The 21,735-nt window shown below is 40.6% G+C and overlaps 1 protein-coding gene across 2 annotated transcripts in view; it reads right to left on the bottom strand.

The window, feature by feature from the left end:
• The window catches only part of ATP10D (ATPase phospholipid transporting 10D (putative)), a 125,030-nt gene that overhangs the window by 42,014 nt on the left and 61,281 nt on the right, over nucleotides 1-21,735 (bottom strand). For both annotated transcript variants that reach the window (XM_043870979.1, XM_043870980.1), the window contains exons 8-11: nucleotides 21,586-21,713; nucleotides 21,214-21,466; nucleotides 9,476-9,714; nucleotides 761-949 (exon numbers count right to left, since the gene is read on the bottom strand). In XM_043870979.1, the coding sequence (XP_043726914.1) occupies nucleotides 761-949; nucleotides 9,476-9,714; nucleotides 21,214-21,466; nucleotides 21,586-21,713 (809 nt within the window). The remainder of the gene's footprint in view (nucleotides 1-760; nucleotides 950-9,475; nucleotides 9,715-21,213; nucleotides 21,467-21,585; nucleotides 21,714-21,735) is intronic.

Below are 21,735 nucleotides of genomic sequence, written 5' to 3'. Positions count from 1 at the left end.
TGGCATATGAAAAGGTATATTATCATTAAACATGATAATGAATCTAATACTTTATATTTTGCTTGATGTAGTGCATATGTTGGAGGTCTCACAAGTTTCACAGAAAGCTTCAATTTGGTAGGCAAAGCAAAGCAAAATGAAGAGAGTCACATTTGCCAAGAACTGCTCTCCTTAGCTATCCTCCTGGAAGCAAAATAGTGTAGTAGCATGGATCCATACCCCCTGGGTCCAATCCTATTTCCCCAACAAACTGGTCCTGTATCCCTGGGCAAGTTCCTCAAGCTTACCTGTAAAATGAGGAGTAGTAGAGTAACAGTACCTAACTCATGGGACTGTTGGGAGTATTAAACCTATTAATACCAATAAATCACTTAGAACACCAAAAATTCAGAGTACAGGTTAAGCTATGTATAAATGTTACCTGTTACTATTGTTAATTACAATCCATATAGGACCACGGGGCTTCCCAGGTGGTGCAAGTGGTAAACCCACCTGCCAATGCAGGTTAGATGTAAGAAACTCCAGTTCGATCCCTGGGTAGGGAAGGTCCCCTGGAGGAGGGCACGGCAACACTCCAGTATTCTTGCCTGGAGAATCCCCACGGACAGAGGCGCCTGGCAGGCTACAGTCCATGGAGTTGCAAAGAGTTGGACACGACTGAAGCAACTTAGCACGCATGCACAGAAAGAGCACATAACAAATACATTTAAACCCAAAGTTCTCTTCTGGAAGGTGACCCCTGTTTGCATTAGAGTCTTACCTTTTGCCGTGGTTGGTTAGGAGCAGAAACCACTACTGTATTGCAAATTGCCAGTGCAATAAAGAAGTCAATGATGTAGAGAGTCTCCAGTGGTGGATCTGGGATAGTCTCATCCGTTGGGGTGAAGAGTAGAGGTGTAATCTGACTAAACTTGTCCAAAAGCCTGGTGTCTGGTACCACATCTGTTTCCTGAATATCCAATGAGACACAGTGTGGTTACAATAAGCACCTAAAAATATGAGTTTTAAATCTACACAAGAAGCATGATTTCTAACCAGAATCTATGAAACATGAGACAGTAAACTATTCTTTTTAAAAAAATTTAATGTGCATGGTATCATGGGAAGTGAAAAAAAAGAAATAAAAGACAAAAACTTCAATGGGAAATCCAGAATGCATAATATGAAAGGAGATTACCTTGATTATTAAACAAAGTAAGAGATGGAGACAACGCCTTTCACCAAATTCTAATTGAATGAGTGTTTCCTTGTTTTGAAATACACAGTGCAGAGCTATATTTTATCGCAGGATTCTACTTTGGGCATAGACTCATCCAACAGCAACTGATGAATATTAATTCTTTTAAAAGTGAGCATGTTATTCATACTATGTTATTTTAACAAAATAATTTATGGCTCAAGTCACTACTATTGTTTAAAAACCAACCCTCCAAAATAAAAACTACTATAAGCAGGCTAACAGAGTTTATCTGTATTTCCCTAGTAATACCTTACAAGACATGAGCATCCATGCTTGCTATGCTAAGTCGCTTCAGATGTATCCGACTCTTTGCGGCCCTATGGACTCTACCCCCTTGTTCACGGTTCTTCTGTCCATGGGATTCTCCAGGCAAGAGGACGAGAGTGTGCTGTCATGCTCTCTTCCAGGGGATCTTCCCAACCCAGAGACAGAATCAGCGATGAACGTCCAAGGGTCCCTCTAAGAGATTTCTGATTATCAAACATATTTGGCAACTGTGCCCTATGCCCTTCTCTTTTGTACAATTCCTCTTACAAATTGGCTTTAAGAAGTTTGATTATTGGGGGAAAAAACTCCATTCTGTTTAACACAGTACTTTTCACACTTATTTAGAAGTACTAGCTTTAATGAAAGAATAGTGTTGTAGAAATGTCTTTATAATTTTGTAATATGTAGTCAATTGCTTTAGAAATTTTTTGGATGATTCAAAAAAGGGATCATCATCTGTGAATCAAGTTTTCAAAAAAGTGCCACTGTATTCTAGAGGAATCCAGGATGCTGGCAAAGCGTACTGACTTCAGGAGAGCCAAGAGAGGAGATAGAACAGACTCAAATAAGGAGATGCTTGATGTTAGACTCGGTGGTCATGGCTTGCGTTTTACACTTAGGACTTTGGTAAGTTTTAACACAGGCTCAATAAGCAAAGAGCACAGGCTGGAAATTCTATGGGTTTGAGTTCAGGCTCTAGATCCACTACATCCTCTCTAGGAGCCTCAGGCAACTTACTTATTTAACTAACCCTCTGAGCTTCATTTCCCTCTTCCAAATAATCTTAAAAAGTACACCTACCTCAGAGAGTGGCTGTATGAAGTAAATGAGACAGTGAGAGACGAGACCAGCACAACAGAAACTGAAGTAATTTTATGTCCCTTTGTCTTCTGGAATGACACACCCATTTCCAGGCAGTTTACCTGGCATACAGTGGGTTTCAAAGGTCCCAGTTTTCTGCTGTCAAAAGACATTCTTAAATTTCTATCTAAAGACAGCATCTATTGTTCTGTGATAGTTTACTTAGCAAAGTTTGAACCACGTTGTGTTTGACAGAGTTTGCAAATGTTTGTAATCTGACAGCTGCTCAATAACTAGTTGACCACATTCCCTCTCAAGTCTCACAAGAGTAACACTGAGCCAGCAAGAGTCTGCTATGCCCTCAGTCACTTGGAGAAACATCCCTTCCTTGAGGATCCCCTTGCCAAAGCTAGTTACAAGAGAGTGGCAAGGTCTGATGCTTGGGAACCTTGCTGCATGGAATTGACGAAGGCTATGATGATACTGGCATCTATTGAGTGTGAGAGATGCCATAGGCTGGAGCAGTATTTCCAAAGGCATCCTTCTCAAAATGTTTATGCATGTTAAGCAAAACCCCAAAGAGTTCCATACTAAAATAAGTTTAAGAAGTGTTTAAATAGGTCTCTCTATTGTAGCACTTCTAAGAGTATTTAATAGGTACCAGGAATCTCCAAGAAGCCGCCAGTATGCACAGGTTTTGGAGATGTTATCTCTAAGAGACATTTGCTCTTTGGAACACGATCAGGATTGAGTTCCAGACCTTAGAAGCAAACAGTGACTTTATCGTATTGATGATCTCCACACTGATGAGTAACTGGCTTCAGAACATCAGGACTAGACTTCATTCTGAAGTTACTCTAAGACTAATTACAGATTTGTAAGTTCCGTCTTGGTGACAAACACTGCTGACGTAAGTCAATCTAATGCGTCATTCAGGGAATTTAAGAACCGATGCTGTGGCCACGAGAATAAAAGAAGACAGGGAGCTGACCAGAGCCGGGACTCTGATTGGAAACTGTATTTACAAAAAGAATTGTCAAAAAATGTGAGGAACTCAGGACCACACAAGACCTGAAAAGCATCAAAAAAATAATAATAATAATACAAAGAAGAGCCCAGAAGATGTAAGGAATGAGCCACGTCAAAACGAAGCTGCAGGAACAAAATATTCTTCCCTTTAGTTGCTGTCTCTGACAAGTTAACCCTGAGTGACTAAGGTGTTTTGCTCCTGAACTCAGGAGAAGTACAGAGCTATCACACACAATTCTTACGTATAAGATGGTTTGACAGGGTTTGTTTTTTTTTCTTCTAAGATCCAAATCTTCCTCATGGATACCTTCTATTTCAAAATTGACTTTTGCTCTTTTTTTTTTTTTCCTGTGATGGACAGATCCTGCCTTCTCTGAATTCCAATTAACCCAAGAACCAAATCCACACCATCCAGCTTTAAATAATCCCATGTATATGTACCTCTTGCCCCACAGGGTGAGTTCCTTTAAAGGAAGGAATCTGTATCTTATAGATTTTTGCATACTTTTTAAAATTGAGGAACAGTTGATTTACAATGTTTCAGGTATACAACAAAATGATTCAGTTATATATACATCTATTCTTTTTCAAAATTTTCCCATTCTAAGTTATTATTTGGTATTGAATATACTTCCCCAAGCTATACAGTAAATCCTTGTTGCTTATATATTTTATGTATTCAGTTCAGTTGCTCAGTTGTGTCCAACTCTTTGTGACCCCATGAACTGCAGCACGCCAGGCTTCCCCGTCCATCACCAGCTCCCAAACCTTGCTCAAAATCATGTCCATCAAGTCGGTGATGCCATCCAACCATCTCATCCTCTGTCGTCCCCTTCTCTTCCTGCCTTCAATCTTTCCCAGCATCAGGGTCTTTTCCAAGACCTTTTCATGTATGGTAGCTTGTATCTCTTAATACAACCACAACACTTTTTTACGTATAGTAGCTTGTATCGCTTAATCCCATGCTCCTAATTTATCCCTTCCCCCTTTCTTCTTTGGTAACCATAAATTTGTTTTCTACGTTTGTGAGTCTATTTCTGTTTTCTAATAAGCTCCTTTGCATCATTTTTTTAGATTTCACATGTAAGTGATATTGGGCTTCTCTGGAGACTCAGTGGTAGAGAATCCACCTACCAAGCGGGAGATTCAGGCTTGATCCTGGGTTAGGAAGATCCCCTGGAGAAGGAAATGGCAACCCACTCCAGTATTCTTGCCTGGGAAATCCTATGGACAGAGGAGCCTGGCGAGCTACATTCCATGGGGTCACAAAAGACTCGGACACAACTGAGCAATTAAAATATCATATGATATTTGTTTTTGTCTGACTTACTTCATTTAGTATGATAATCTCTATCCATGTTGCTGCAAAAGGCATTATTTCATTATTTTTTATGGATTTTTTAACATATCTTAAAGATTTTTGGATTCCTGACTCAGAACCGGTGTCAGTACCTGGCACATGGATGAGCTATAAAATTTTATTGCTGTACATTACTAACAGACATTTGCTGGTTTTATATTCCATAAAGAAGGGGGTGGATAACAGATTAAAAAGATGTTATTCTTAGAAACAAAGACATAACCCCCTCCCACTTGACCTCAAATAGACGTTTATTTTTTTATGCAGTGAAAAACTGTATACTCTTAATTAGAGACTACAGAACATGATGTAGACAGCTTCCCATATTTAAAGTAAGCCTTATCTGTTTCATGGTGGGAGTACATCTTAGTCCTAATCTTAGACAGCATCTGACTATTTGAAACCTTACATTTGCTGCCACGATTCATATAATGTCTTCTCACCAGGCTGCAGATTTCACATTCACCTTTCTCCCTCCCTCCCCACACTCCCTCTCCTACTTTCCTTCCTTCATTTCTTTCTGTATTTTCCCCCTGTGCAAACCCAATTAAAACAAACACTGGCCAAGACTTCTCTTTGCTCTCTCAAAGTGTCTTCCAAAGTTTTTGTGTAGTCTTACTATGTACCGAATGTTAACTCTGTTTTCAAACTGAGAATGACTTGGACCCACTTTGTTTATGCAAAATCGAAAATGTCCGAAGTTTAATAGTGAACGAAGATACTCCACGTGGGAGATGATGCTGACCACGTTCTAACACTGTGCTCTGTCGTTCAGTTGCTAAGTCGTGTCCAACTCTTTGCGACTGCATGGACTGTAGCCCACCAGCCTTCTCTGTTCATGGGACTTCCCAGGCAAGAATACTGGAGTGGGTTGCCATTTCCCTCTCCAGGGGATCTTCCCAATCCAGGGATCAAACCCAGGTCACTCGCTTGGCAGGCGATTCTTTACCACTGGGCCACTGGGAAGCCCAACACTGCACTCTGCTGCCCCTCTGTCATCTGGACCTGGGGTTTCTATCTCATTCCCTGCTGCCACCCTCACTCCGATCCCAGGGACTTGGCACTCCATCTGGACAACTTTGGCTTAAATACAGATACAGATGCCTTCTGCCTCAGATTCCTGAATACCAAAGACCTAAGAGAAAAGACAAAGGCCAATAGCCACACATGCACAGCTCCTCCCCCCACTACGTCCTCCCCGGTTGTGCAGTTCTGGGCCTTTGCACACACTCCTGCTGTCTGCCCCGAGTGCTTTTCCTTCCTTTTCTACCGTGTAACCCTCCACTCATTAATCATAAGATAAGTTTAACCTCTTTTGTGCAGCTTTTCTTGATCCCTTCTCATCCCCAGAGAGTTGATGACTCTCTTCTTTGTGCCTTTTTAATACTATGGATTAACTACCATTACTGCATCTTCAATACAGGATAACCTCTATTTACTTACATGTCTGCCTCCTCTATCAAGAGCAAAGCTGAAAGCTGGGGATGTGTCTTATCCGTTTTATATCCCAGGCTCTAGTATTATGTCATTGTCTTCCATTACTCCATTAATGGAACATTCCTCCATTATGGAATATTTACTCCATAAATATTTATTATTGATCTATGGTATAAGCAACACCTCAAGGAAAGAGGGGTGCACAGAACATATGGGATCCTGGGTGCATGGAACTGACATCCTAGGTGGGGGAGATAAATTAACCTATAAATAGATGGTTCTAGATCCAGGCAAGTGTGCAGGAGATGGAACATACTTTGGATTGGATGGTCGGTGAGATTTACTGAATCTTACTACCATATTGAAGAACTGATGCTTTCGAACTGTGGTGCTGAAGAAGACTCTTGAGAGTCCCTTGGACAGCAAGGAGATAAAACCAGTCAACCCTAAATGAAATCAACCCTGAATATTTATTGGAAGGACTGATGCTGAAGTCCAATACTCTGGCCAGTGGATGCAAAGAACTAACTACTGGAAAAGACCCTGATGCTGGGAAAGATTGAGGGCAGGAGGAGAAGGGGATGACAGAGGATGAGATGGCTGGATAGCATAACTGACTCAACAGATATGAGTCTGAGCAAACTCCAGGAGACAGTGAAGGACAAGGAAGCCTGCCGTGCTGCAGTTCATGGGGTCACAGAGTCTGACACGGCTCAGCGACTAAACAACAACAAGATTTACTGAGGAGGTGACATCTGAGCTGAGACCTCAGTGAAAAGAAAGGAAACAGCCACATAAAGACCTAGGAGGATAGCACTCCAGGTAGAATGAGCAGCATGCTTGCTGAATGAAAACTTCTAGAGGATTAAAGAGGCATAAAAGCGCTGACTGTCACAGTCAGGGTCCACTGTTTCTAAAGCAGGTCGTGTGAACCCAGGACTCAAGGTCCTCAGTGTCCCTCTAACCCGACGCTGGCACACCTTTGCCAGCACTCTGCCTTGGACCCTCACTCTCTGACGCTCCTCTTGTCTCCCCCATGAAGGGCACCATCTTAACAACTTTTCACTTCCAGGCATCACAGCCCCCATTGTGCTTCCACGCTGGTGTTCTACAACCTGGGATACATGAATAGACTTTTAGTATCATATGTACAATTTTCACAGACGTCAGCTTTTCAGGTTAAAGGATCTATAGTTTTCTCAAAATAATCTTTAGTCTCCAAGAAGGACAGAATTGGCTTGTCTAGAGCAAGCATGAGAGATGGTCTCCTATCTCCAGGAACACCTCGTCATTCTATATGTAAGGGTCTGGTATTCAAAACACAGAACAGAGCAGCAACCCCAGAGAAACTGTATAATCAGCACAACACGCGGAGCTGGGGTACAAGGCGTCAAAACAGAACAGACTGAACAGGAAGACTCAGCCTGCGGAGCGGCGTCAAATGATGATGCTTCTCTGACAGCAGACGTGGGGGACGCTGACCTCAGATGCTGAGGATTCAAGGGGCAAGGTCCACATCAGAGGCAGAAATAAGGCCAAGGCCATGAGGACTAAGGGGCTGAAGGGCAGGAGGGACTGTGTAAACAGAACTTAGCAACAAAGAGTCTAAGAAGTCTTTGGAAGAAATGATATTTAAAGAAGTATTTCATCAGATCTGGTAGTTAGAGGCAGGTGGTGAGGGGAGAATGAATTTTAGACAGGGGAAACGGTACAAAAACCATAATGACTCCAAATTAGGAAATAATCCTTTGTTCCATGAAGAGAGTGAGGCTGGATCAGGAAACAGAGGGAGGCCATGGCTCAGTCCCACCTGGTCATCAGTAGCCTTGACTTCCAAGCAAACAGGAGTCAACATGTGGTTAACTGCAGGTGGCTGGCAAAGGTAAAAGATCAGCAGAGTAACGGGCAAAATTGATAAAACAGAAGAAAACGGTATCTAGTTCTGATAGAGCCTGAAAATGAGTACAGAGAAGAGGCTGTATGCATTCTTCACATTTTTTTTTCCTCAGAGGTTGGAGAAAAATTAAGTCCAGATGTTTGGAATAGCTTGACATATGGTAATGATAGGATATAACAGGTATTATATCCTTAGAGCCAAAGAAATGCATTGGATAAGTTTCAGTGAAATGATCTTCCTAGATTCTAAACTGCCCTATTTGTTGGAACTTTGAAAAGAGCCAGATTTCCCTCCAGGCCTTTCCAGGACAAATGAGATCCCTGAGGTATACTCAGATCGCATCTCTACTATGAAAGTCTATGTAAATTCAATGCAGAAACAAAAGTCTTCCCAAAATTGTTTATTTCTTGTTATGTCACCTATTTCAGAGATCACCAACTGCTTATCAGTCTCATGGCTAGGGAACCCTCATCTTGAATGAGGGTAAGGAAGAGTTAATGAAATGTGGAGGGCAGAGAAGACAGTTGAAATTTTACCAAAGTGATTTTAAGTGCAGCAAAAGTTTTGATTTCTAATTCTTTCCCACAAGCATCTTTCCTCCTTCCCATCTTCCACAAGGTTCTTCCTCCATGTTTTCCGCCCAGGGCTTAAGAACACACCCTCTTGAGCTCTGACATAGAAACACTGGAAAAATGATCTGCTGAGGACTAGGAATGGGGAAGAGGACACAGATTTGGTGGGATTTCAGGGAGGATTACAAAGAGATAAAAAGGCCTCTGAATTTCCCTATCAATTAGACACACTTACAAGGAGATCCAACCAGTCCATCCTAAAGGAGATCAGTCCTGGGTGTTCATTGGAAGGACTGATGCTGAAGCGCTGAAACTCCAGTACTTTGGCCACCTCATGCGATGAGTTGACTCATTGGAAAACCCTGATGCTGGGAGGGATTGGGGGCAGGAGGAGAAGGGGACGACAGAGGATGAGATGGCTGGATGGCATCACCGACTCGATGGACATGAGTTTTGAGTAAACTCTGGGAGTTGGTGATGGACAGGGAGGCCTGGCGTGCTGTGATTCATGGGGTCGCAAAGAGTCAGACACGACTGAGCAGCTAAACTGAACTGAACCAGTGTATGAGATGCCTCCGGTAAGTTGTGCTGGTTCTGAAAGTGAGCCGTGATCATTAAAGCAAGGCAGCTTTCTCCAGGCTCAGAAGTGACTGACCTTGACCAGAAACATGTTTTTCAGAAATGGTATACTATCTCTTGACACTGAACTCTCTCCAAAGTTAAGATACTGTGAATGTGTGGCAACCAGACTGAACTCACAGTCTCTTCTCAGGCAGAAGAGACAACGGTGTGTGGCTCTGTTATAATTATGAGAACGCACTTTCATTGTTCATCACGGACAGACAAGTTTCAGGTCATGCAGTCACACTTACAATGGGGCTACTGAAGGCAGCCTGTCTGGAATGAGGTACTTCACTGGCTCCTTCTCTACTTTCTAGGGCGAAACAGCTCCCAGTAAGATGATTCGAGGAGATACTTCCTAAAGGCCGGCCGTGAACTGTCCTGCAGCTGGGGGCCCTTGGTTTCGCCATATTGCTGAGGGAGCCGCTGGGAGTGCCGGCAGAATCTTCATCTTCAGAGGCAGCTTCCTGATAGGATTCCAACCTCTTGGCTGAGGGAAAGAAAACCACACTGGGTCATTCCCTGAGATGAAACACTTGCAGGTCGAATATATCAAGCATTTTCTTAAATAGCTATTTCACACGATCTCCTCCTTTCTTAAACTTGGCTTCCAAACTCCTCCAATACTGTGAGTTAATGAGCTTGTATCATTGAGAAAAGTAGCAGCAATGAGAGAGGCCACAGTTCCTTCCTTCCTTCAGCACCAACACACTCTTCCTCTGTGGCGTCGTCTGGTCCCACTTTTAAACTATTATCTCCGCGCACATTTTTGGCACATATCTGCATGCTTCACTCCCTTACCCCCTTCAAGTCTCCTTGAAGTCATGTCCCTTTGTCAGTGAAGACTTCTCAGGTCTAACCACACGGTTCATTATAAATCCTACCTCAGAACTTACCACCATCTATACATCTATACATCATAGACCTTATTCTTAATTCTTTGAATCATCCATTAGAATATAAACTCCAAAAGGGCAGAGAATTTTGCCTTTTGTTAATATGATATTCCTAAAGCCCAAGGAAGGAGTTGATACTCAAAAATACTAGCTGAATAAATAATGGACATCTTAAATTTGGTATGGTAAATGTAGACTGCTCTTTCTATTCCCCCAGGCTCCCATCAAATCACTCTTTCTCTGGTTTTTCTCATCTTTGTAAATGAAACCTAAATATCTACCTAGCTATTTACACCAAAAATCTAGGATTATCTTTGATTTCTCTTTTCTTCCTTATGCCTAGTATTGAAAGCATCACCAACAGCAATCTATTATTCATCTGAAATATATCCCAAATACCTAAACTTCTCTTCGTCTCCGTCACCTTAATCCAATCCACCATCATCTCCCAAATGGACCAGAACAACAGCCTCCTGACTGGCCCCCTTGCTCTATGCACTCCACTCCTGAAACAGTAGGTAGAGAGATCTTCCAAAGACAGAGCAGATCAGACTCTGCCCACAGAAAACTTTCCAGTGGCTTCAGAGTTAACTTGGAATAAAATCTGAATTCCTTATCTAGGCGTACATAACTCAAAATGATCTGGCCTCTGATGACCTAACTTTCCTGGCCCCTCTTCTGCACTAAATCTAGCCTCACTGGCCTTGCTTTACTTTCAAACTGTCAAGCTCATTTCTGTCTGAGGGCCCTATACTAGCTGCTCCATCTGACTGGAAGCTGCTCCATTCATCTCCTGAATTCAAAGACCAAGTCATTCAGATCTAGGCTCTGATATCCCCCCGAGAGAGGCCTTGCTCAACCATACCATTCAAAGTACCTTCTGTTCATTCTGTATCATAAAGTGTAAGCAAATGCTAGTCATGTCCAACTCTTTGAGACCCTATAGACTGTAGCCCACCAGGCTCTTCTGACCATGGAATTCTTCAGGCAAAAATACTGGAGTGTGGTGGATTTCCTACTCCAGGGGACCTTCCCAACTCAGGGATCAAACCCAGGTCTCCTGCACTGCAGGCAGATTCTTTACCATCCACGCCACTGGGGAAGCCCAATCACCCCATTTTAATTCTCTGCAAAACAATTTTTAATATTTTTTATTTAAAAATTAATTGTGATAATTTTCTCCAACAGAAGTTCTATGAGAGGAGGGGCCTTGTCTGTCTTGTTTATCCTTATGTCCAGTGTCTGAAATAGAGCGTAGACAATCAAAAACTACATGCTTGTTTGGATTGCTAGTTATGTGTATTCATGCCAGTTCTAGCTACTGAATAGGTATGGTTTCCAGGAAGTTAACTGATAAAATAAAGAGCATCTGCATATTCTATTTATTTTAATAGTTTTTGTCTATGGTTTTTAAGGACAAGGAGAGACTAAGAGGCAACACGGTGATTCTGTCTTCCAGGACCAACTCTTTCCAAGAGCACGTGGCTTCCAGCAAAGCACCTGCCTTTCTAGGCCTCTATTTTCTTACTGGAAAAATGAATGATTTGGACTCAATGACGTCAAGATCCTTTCCAATTCTGCAGTTCTGTAAGTTTATTATATTCTCCGCCTAAAAAAATACAGACGATTTCCCTATATGTCCTTTGAACTTCAAAAACAGATGTATTTATTGCATCCAAAATACTCTGAGGCTCTCCGTGCTTCCCCATGCCTTTGCCCAGGATAGCCACTCTCCTCCTTTCTCCTCACCTCAGTCCTAGCTCCTCGCTGAAGACCCCTGCTTCATCCCACTCATTGGAACCACGTTATAGCTTAGATATACTGCTAAATGTTATTATGTACCAGTCACCTGTCTCATTTAATCACTGTAACAACCTTCTGAGGTAGATATTATCAATACCTTCATTTTGTAAAGAAAGAAATAAAAATTAAGTAAGTTTCCCCATCTCATGAGAATGGTACAGATCAGTTTCATTTATATCCGGTTCTGTTAAACTCCACAGCCAGTGCTATGAGTCTTCATGCTATATTGCTTCTAAATATAGCCAAAAAATTTAAATGGTCAATATTCCCTGCTTGATTTCAATGAGTCCATGTTTTGTAGTTTAAATATTATATGAATAATGAATAAGGGTATGAATAGACGTATGAATAACATCTCTAGCATCAAGGGAAAATCTACTGTAGGATAGAGCATTGGCACTTACTGAGTACCTCCTTTTCATCAAGCATCTTTCTAGGTCCTTTATTTTTTCTTAATTTTTTATTATTATTATTTTCCCTTCCTTTTTCACACTTCCCTAGCATTCTTTGCTGATCCTTGGCCACCTTGCCAGGGCCACTGCCTGTGAGTGTACATTCTGTGCCAAGTCCTTTATACAAAAACTACATGTAGCTGTATCTATATATATTTTATCTTTAATGTTATTGGCTAGAAGTTATCCCTGTTCCACTTTGCAGCTAAGGAGAGTAAGATAGTAAACAGTTCAGAGTGGGTAGAGCTGGGATCTGAACTTGAATTTTCATGACTCCAAAGTCAGACAAGTATCTGCTACATGTCCTCAGCAGTTACTTACAGGGCCTCCCAGTGACACGAGTGGTAAAGAACCTGCCCGCCAATGCAGGAGACATAGAGATGTGGGTTTCGATCCCTGGGCTGGGAAGATCCCCTGGAGGAGGTCATGGCAACCCACTCCAGTAGGCTTGCCTAGAGAATCACATGGACAGAGGAGCCTGGCAGACTACAATCCACGGGGCTGCAAGGAGTCAGACACGACTTAAACGACTTAGCGCGGCACCTCACAGCACAGCACACAGTCACCTGAAGACAAGAGGTTAGCTCAGTGGTTCTGAACGAAGGTCAGAGGTATCCCCTAGCAAACATCTGGCAACACTATTCACAATTTGGCTATTACATCTTGGGAGGAGTGCTATGCCATGCAATGGGAAGAGGCCGAGAATGCTTCTAAATATCCTAAACAACCCCCATTAAGACAAAGTCATCCAGCCCAAGTGTCAACAGTGCCAGGTTGATAAATGCTTGAGTAGCTAAAAAAAATGTACATATTGACACTGTGATATGTCATTTCAAATAATTAAAATAATTATACATTTTAAAATAATTAAAATACTATACAACATATATAAACATGAAGGTTATACTTTAGGAATTTCTCATAGCCATCATCAGGGAGAGTAGTCATCAAGGAACTGTGGAATTAGTGTAAAGCCAGATAGCTGAGCTGTTCCTGTGGGATGAACTCGCTCAACAGGGACTGATAAACCTAAGAGTGAAATAACAAAAGACATGCAGGAACTCAGTCTTTAATCACTTCTGGGAAGCTATGAGAAATAAACAGACCAGTAAAGTTACAATGTGATTCAGAAAACAAAGCTACTAAGAGCCATACTTTTAGACTCTGAAATTTTTTTTTTAAATTGAGCACAGAAGCAAAGGTTTATTATTATACTGATAAACAAAATCTACCCAAATGATCATCAAGACTTTTATTATGTCTCCTAAAGTAGACTCTAAAAGTTTTATGAACACCTCAAAGTGGCAAGAGAACTCTTGCCTTTCAACTCGTAAGAGAAAATATACAACGTCTGTAATGTTTCCTTTGTCTCAAGGTAGGTACTATGTTAGACGCTACATTAACTACTTTACTTCTCTCTTATTTAATCCTAATCTCTTTTTTCTTCCAATGCTCCTGTTCAAACATCCAGTAACTACTTTACTTCTCTCTTATTTAATCCTAATCTCTTTTTTCTTCCAATGCTCCTGTTCAAACATCCAGTAATCTGTTCACAGTCTATTATTTACATTTATGTGATATCTGGAAGAAGTGAGCATTAGCCTATGGAACAAAACATTTATCACACTTTTCAACGTGCTCTCCAAAGGGCCAAACACAAGAATGAAAAGCATAGGACACTCGGATAAACTTCTTTCAACTATATCATCCCCATATCCTCCATTGAACATTTGGCTATGATCTAATTACACAAACATTTCCAGCATTCCAACTTTCACCTGCTTGTAAACAGAACACTCAGCTGAGTTTCTTTCAACTGTATCATCCACACAGCCTTGACACAAAGACTTTTATTCTAATTCCTCATATTTCCAGCATTCCAAGAATTTCTAGGTCAATATCTTCAAAGCCCCAAAGCTTGATCAGTACAAATCCACCTCCAAAACTGACTGCTTGAAAATCAAAACAATATAGAAAGGCAACACTGACTCTAAACCTACCACACTTAAAAAGGAATTTTTATGTTTCCAGGTGTCCCTCCCACGTTGGACCATGAGTTTCTCCACAGACAAGCCTATCTCTTATTTTGACAACAATCATTATAACAATGTACTTGATCGCTCAGTCGTATCTGGCTCTTTGTGACTCTATGGACAACATCCCACCAGGTGCCTCTGTCCATGGAATTTTCCAGTCAAGAACACTGGAGTGGGTTGCCATTTCTTCCTCTAGGTACAATAACAATACTAGCAACAAATATTTATAAAGAATTTATTCTGTGTCATGCTCTACGTGCCTTTAAAACATATATTTACTTATTTGGCTGTGCTAGGCCTTAGTTGCAGCACATGGCATCTTTCAGTTTCAGCATGTGGGATCGAGCTCTCCTGACCAGGGATTGAAGTCAGGTCCCCGGCACTGGGAGTGCTGAGTCTTAGTTACTGGACCACTAGGGAAGTCTCCAAGTGCTTTTTCATAATTTACCTTCTCTTATCCTCTTTATCACCCCCATGAAGTAGATACTATTAATATCACCAATCCTTTTTTATCATAGCCCAGAGAAATTATATCACTTGCCTAGAGTCATACAGCTTGCTGGAAGTGAAGATGGGAATCAGATTTAGGAGGCTTGATTCCAAAATCCTTGTTCTTAGAAACCACTAAAGGCTGCCACTACGTCCATCAGATTTACAAGCTTCATCATAAAGGCACTGTGCGGACATATCCAAATTGAGGGACATCCTACAAAATCCCTAAAGAGTGCCCCTCAGAACTCTTGAAGTGAAAAGTAAAGTGAAAGTGTTAGTCACTCAGTCTTGTCCGATTCTTTGTGACCACCTGGACTGTAACCCACCAGGCTCCTCTGTCCATGGAATTTTCTAAGGCAAGAATGCTGGAGTGGGTAGTTATTCCCTTTTCCAGGGCATCTTTCTGACCCAGGGTTTGAATTGATTCAAATGTATTCTTTTTAATGGCTGAGTAATATTCCATTGTGTATATATACCACAGCTTTCTTTTCCATTCATCTGCTGATGGGCATCTAGGTTGCTTCCCTGTCCTGGCTATTATAAACAGTGCTGCGATGAATACTGGGGTACATGTGTCTCTTTCAATTCCGGTTTCCTCGGTGTGTATGCCCAGCAGTGGGACTGCCGGGTCATATGGCAGTTCTATTTACAGTTTTTTATGGAATCTCCACACTGTTCTCCATAGTGGTTGCACTAGTTTGCATTCCCACCAACAGTATAAGAGGTTTCCCTTTTCTCCACATCCTCTCCAGCATTTATTGCTTGTAGATTTTTGGATAGCAGCCATTCAGACTGGCGTGAAATGGTACCTCACTGTGGTTTTGATTTGCATTTCTCTGATAATCAGTGATGTTGAGCATCTTTTCATGTGTTTGTTAGCCATCTGTATGTCTTCTTTGGAGAAATGTCTGTTTAGTTCTTTGGCCTATTTTTTTATTGCGTCATTTATTCTTCTGGAATTGAGCTGCAGGAGTTGCTTGTATAGTTTTGAGATTCTTTGTCAGTAGCTTCATTTGCTATTATTTTCTCCCAATCTGAGGGCTGTCTTTTCACCTTGCTTATAGTTTCCTTTGTTGTGCAAAAGGTTTTAAGTTTAATTAGGCCCCATTTGTTTATTTTTGCTTTTATTTCCATTACTCTGGGAGGTGGGTCATAGAGGATCCTGCTGTGATTTATGTCAGAGAGTGTTTTGCCTATGTTCTCCTCTAGGAGTTTTATAGTTTCTGGTCTTAGATCTTTAATCCATTTTGAGTTTATTTTTGTGTATGGTATTAGAAAGTGTTCTAGTTTCATTCTTTTACAAGTGGTTGACCAGTTTTCCCAGCACCACTTGTTAAAGAGATTGTCTTTTCTCCATTGTATATTCTTGCCTCCTTTGTCAAAGATAAGGTGTCCACAGGTGCATGGATTTATCTCTGAGTTTCTATTTTGTTCCATTGATCTATATTTCTGTCTTTGTGCCAATACCACACTGTCTTGATGACTGTGGCTTTGTAGTAGAGCATGAAGTCAGGCAGGTTGATTCCTCCAGTTCCATTCTTCTTTCTCAAGATTGCTTTCACTATTTGAGGTTTTTTTTTTTTTTTTTTGTATTTCCATACAAATTGTGAAATTATTTGTTCTAGTTCTTTGAAAAATACCATTGGTAGCTTGCATTGAGTCTATAGATTGCTTTGGGTAGTATACTCATTTTCACTATATTGATTCTTCTGATCCATGAACAAGGTATATGCAGGCAGATTCTTTACCATCTGAGCAGTCATCCAAAAAAGGAAAGGCCAAGAAACTCAAAATCTAGAGGCACCTAAATTATGAGTAAGTGTTAGGTGGTGTCCTGGATGGGGTCTGAGACAAAAAAGACCTCTGGTAAAAACTAAGGAAATCCCAATAAAGCCTGGATTTTAGTTAACAATGAAGTATCAATATGGGTTCATTATTTGTGACAAATGTATCTTAAGACTAATGTAAAATGTTAAGACAAGGGAAACTGGGCAGGAGGAGCATACTGAAATGCACAATATCTTTATAACTTTTCTGTAAATCTAAAACCATTGTAAACTAAATATTTATTAAAATTCATTCTTTTTCAGCAATCTTTTAAAGGATTTTAAAATTTTTTAATATGCATACAAGTCACCTGAGGTATTGTTTAATGAAGATTTTAACTGAAGCTTTAAAGAGGGGCCTGAGACTATGCATTTCTGACATACACCTGCGTGTTGCTGATGCTTAGTCCATGGACCAAATTTATAAGTTGCAAGGCTTTAAAACAAGGAATGGTGTCATCAAGTGTATTTAGTTCAACTGAATAAGAGTAATGGGTTATTTCCCAGCAGTAACATTTTCAATGGAAATATCTCATAGGCAATTCTTTTGACAGAAAATCCTGAAGGCTTAACTGATTTTCATTTCAGTGAATATAAGGCCTCAGGGTTAAGTTCTGAGGAAAGCTAGCCTGTATCACTATCACCTTCAGCACTGAGAGAGAGAGAGAGGGAGGGATATGTGTGTATGCATATGCTTGTTTTTAAACCATTAGACAAGAGACTTGGCTCTTGAGGGCTTCCCTGACAGCTCAGTTGGTAAAGAATCCACCTGCAATGCAGGAGACCCCAGTTTGATTCCTGGGTTGAGAAGATCTGCTGGAGAAGGGATAGGCTACCCACTCCAGTATTCTTGGGCTTCTCTTGTGGCTCAGCTGGTAAAGAATCCACCTGCAATGCGGGAGACCTGGGTTCAGTCCCTGGGTTGGGAAGATCCCTTGGAGAAGGGAATGGCTACCCACTCCAGTAATCTGGCCTGGAGAATTCCATGGACTATATAGTCCATGGGGTCACAAAGAGTCGGACACAACTGAGTGACTTTCACTTTCACAGAACAGAGACTAGGAGTTCTGAATGTATATATGGTAGAAACGTGTGGACAGGCAATGTCAACACCTCCCAGAGGTGGTGTAATACTCCCTGGTTCACAGACAGGTATCTTACCAATTACAGTTCAGTCCTGGTAGCATTTGATTCTCAGTCACTCAGCACCTTCTCTGCACAAGGGGCCACAGAAGAGAAGGACTCACTGGGCAGCAGTGTATATATTGAGGGACAGGGAGAGAGAGGGCTGATATCAGCTCTCTGAGATACTACAAAATTAAAATCCCACAAATACAAAAAATAATACAGTGTTTCCCACCATGTATTTTGTGAAGCATTACTGCTATAAGATACTTCCCCCAAATAGGGATTTATAGTCAGATAATTTTGGAAAAGACTCATCTCACAAATGGACACAGGGTTTAACTCCAGTGATGTTCACTGCGGTATTGTTTACTACAGCAAGTGACTGTGGACAAGCTAAACTAATGGTTCATCAGTTACATAAATTGTGGCAATTATTACAATGCGATACAGCATAACCATTAGAAAAATAAGAAGCGAATGGAAAGGCAATCATAATGAAGTCTCAAGACAAATGGTTATAAAAGTCAAAGCACACTGTGATGTCACTTTGTTTAAAAAACATATATTAATGTTTACAGGGAAAAAGATTCAAAAGAAAAGCACTAAAATGTTACTAGTGGTCCACTCAGAGTGGTATGACCTCATCAAGTAAAAAGAGGTGGCAGAACATCCATGAGGTCACAGAGATCCAAAACTAGAGGTTCTGCTGCTTGCCTTGAAGAGCAGCTGCCATGCTGTGCAGAGGTCACAGGGCAAGGAATGATGGGCTATCTCCATGAACTCAGAACAGACCCAAGTTGACAGCCAGCAAGAAAGCAAGGGCTATAGTCCTACAACCTCAAGACTCTGACAATTCCAAAACCGGGGAACTAAGAAGAGGACCCTGAGCCTCAGATAAGATCACAGCCCCAGCCAACCCCTACATTTCAGCCTGGTGAGAGACTCCGGGAGGACATAGGTACCTGAACCCATATTCCTGACCCACAGAAGCTATAAGACAGTATACATTATTTGAAGGCCTCAAATCTGTGGTAACTTGTTATGTGGCAATAGAAAACTAATACAGTGGTAAATAACAAACCAGAGAAGTATTTGCCACATTTAGAAGAAAAGAATTATGTCAGCATCGGTATTCAAATTATTGTTTTTCAAATAATTCAAATTCTTGAACAAAGGTTCAATACAAGTGCACAAATGAAAATGGACACTGGCCAGAGACAACCTAGACAGGGACATACAAGCTGAATATCAACCCTGCCTTAATAGATAAAATCCTCCCACAGATTACTAAGAATAAGAAAAACTCATTTGTAAAATAGGAAGACATGTAAAACAGGAAGACGTTGTCAAGGAAATTCAAACGGCTAAAAACATAAAAAGTTAGCATCTCATTGGTAATTATAGAAAAATTAAGACAATGAAACGCTAATTGCATCTACAAAACTCACAAATTAAAAAGAATAGCTTCATCCCATTATGGTTGGGTATGAAAAATAGATATTATTCTTCTGGGTTGTAAGAATATAAATTAGCACAAAGCTTTAGAGATAAATTTTGTGGGATCTATAAAAATTCTATATGTGCATACTTCTGGATCTAGCAAAACCAATTTTAGATATGTGTACAGAAATGGATACTGCATGAGGAATTTTATTTTGTACATTATAATTTTTCATCTTGCCTATCTTCTTGCCTTAAACTCTAAGCTACATCAGAAACTCATGTCACATGTTAGGAGCTCACAAAATATTTGTTGAATGAATAAGTGATGTTAATTGCAAGTTATAATTATAATTATAATGGGCTTCTCAGATGGCACTAGTGGTAAAGAAAGTGAAAGTCACTCAGTTGTGTCCAACTGTTTGTGACCCCATGGACTATACTATACAGTCCATGGAATTCTCCATGCCAGAATACCGGAGTGGGTAGCCTTTCCTTTCTCCAGGGCATCTTCCCAGCCCAGGGATTGAACCCTTCTTCTGCATTGCTGGTGGATTTGTTACCAGCTGAGTGCACCCACCTGCCAATGCAGGAGACACAAGAGACACAGGTTCAGTCCTTGGGTTGGGAAGATCCCCTGGAGGAGCACATGGCAACCCACATGAGCATTCTTGCTGGAGAATCCCATGGACAGAGGAGCCTGGAGGGCCAGTCTGTGGGATCACAAAGAGTCGCACACAACTGCGTAGACTTACACACAGACACACACACTGCTATAATAGCAAACTAGCTTGATCACGTACAACGCGATGCTTGAATTTCATGTTAACTCCTGAACTGACTTAGAAAAAAGCCCATGAGATACTGAGGAATAAAAAAAGCAAATTGCAAAGCAATATTATTACGTAACTTATAACAGAAATGTGCAAATATTTATTTTCATATATATAAGAATATACATAAAGAAATGGATAGTTATGTATTCAAATTATTAACAGTGGTTCACCTCTAGGTTAATTTGTTTTGGACACTTCTCAGAATTATTTTTATAAGAGTATATTTACTTTTGCAAATAATAAAATTAATGAAGTTCAATTCTTAAAAGAAAACTTGCAATTTATATATTTACTTCCTTAGCCTCAAAAGTTCTACTCATCTTATTTCTTCTTAAAATAGTATTCTTAGCCAGGGACCAACAGTTACTTATGGGCTGAGTGATGGGGTAAGGGAAGACTGTCGTCCCTTTGGAATTATTAAAATATATATATATATATATTATTATAGTTACATTTTTTTCATGTATTTTTATTAGTTGGAGGCTAATTACTTTACAATATTGTAGTGGTTTTTGCCATACATTGACATGAATCAGCCATGGATTTACATGTGTTCCCCATCCCGAAAAATAAAAAAAAATTAAAAAATATTTTTTAAGGGATATGGTCCATAGGAAGAAGGGAATGACAACCCACTCCAGTACTCTTGCCTGGAGAATCCCATGGACAGAGGAGCCTGGCGGGCTACAGTCCCTGGGTCACAAAGAGTCGGACAGGACTGAGCAACTAACACACACACAGTCCACAGAGCTTAATGAGAGTCTCAAAGATATCTGTAACGCAGGATCACTGACTCCGTATCTAACCCCAAACCTCCCACAACTGCTACCAATTTCCTTTCCTTTCAGAGAAACCATGGTCAAAAAAAAAAATCACAGAAGCAGAGTCTTTAACCCACCAACTCTTGACTAACTTTTGACCTACTAACTTTTAAAGAGACAAAATGAAACTCCATGAGCATCTGGGGGAATTCAGTACACAATGATTAAATATCGCACTTCTATGCCGGAATTATCAAACTGTTAAGGATGCAAAGAAGACAAACCTCAAGCCTGATTTTCACAGAAACTCAGCACTCACCATTTTCTTCATGGCAGTAATCAAAGCCTGCCACACTACATCTTCGAAAAACCATCTTATTCTCAGTGAGGGTTCCTGTTTTATCAGAAAAGAGGTACTGAATCTGTCCAAGATCCTCAGTGATGTTCAGGGCTCGGCACTGAACTGTAGAACCCATTTTCTCATTGTAGAAATCCACATCGCTTTGAATAAAATATATCTGTCCAAGCTTCACAATTTCAATGGAAACATAGAGAGAAATAGGAATCAAGACCTAAGAAGAACCAAACAATTTAAAAACGTTAAAGGGAGAAAAGAAAGAATGAAAAGCCATACAGAGCTAGGTAAGTAGCAAAGATCTTAAACCTGTATGATGAGCTCAACAGACATTACCTGTAACAGAATGATCATGGTCCAGAACATATAGAAACCCGCCAACACTGGTGATGTGGTATGTCCATCCGGCTCAGGGATATTAAAAAAGGGTATGTTTTCATATCTGCTCAACCAGATTCCATGACCTTTCAAAAAATGCACAGACAT

The sequence above is a fragment of the Cervus elaphus genome, chromosome 17 (assembly GCF_910594005.1).
Source record: "Cervus elaphus chromosome 17, mCerEla1.1, whole genome shotgun sequence".
Taxonomy (NCBI): Eukaryota; Metazoa; Chordata; class Mammalia; order Artiodactyla; family Cervidae; genus Cervus; species Cervus elaphus.
The sequence above is the reverse complement of the archived record's forward strand: the minus strand, read 5'-3'. Positions and strand labels throughout refer to the sequence as shown.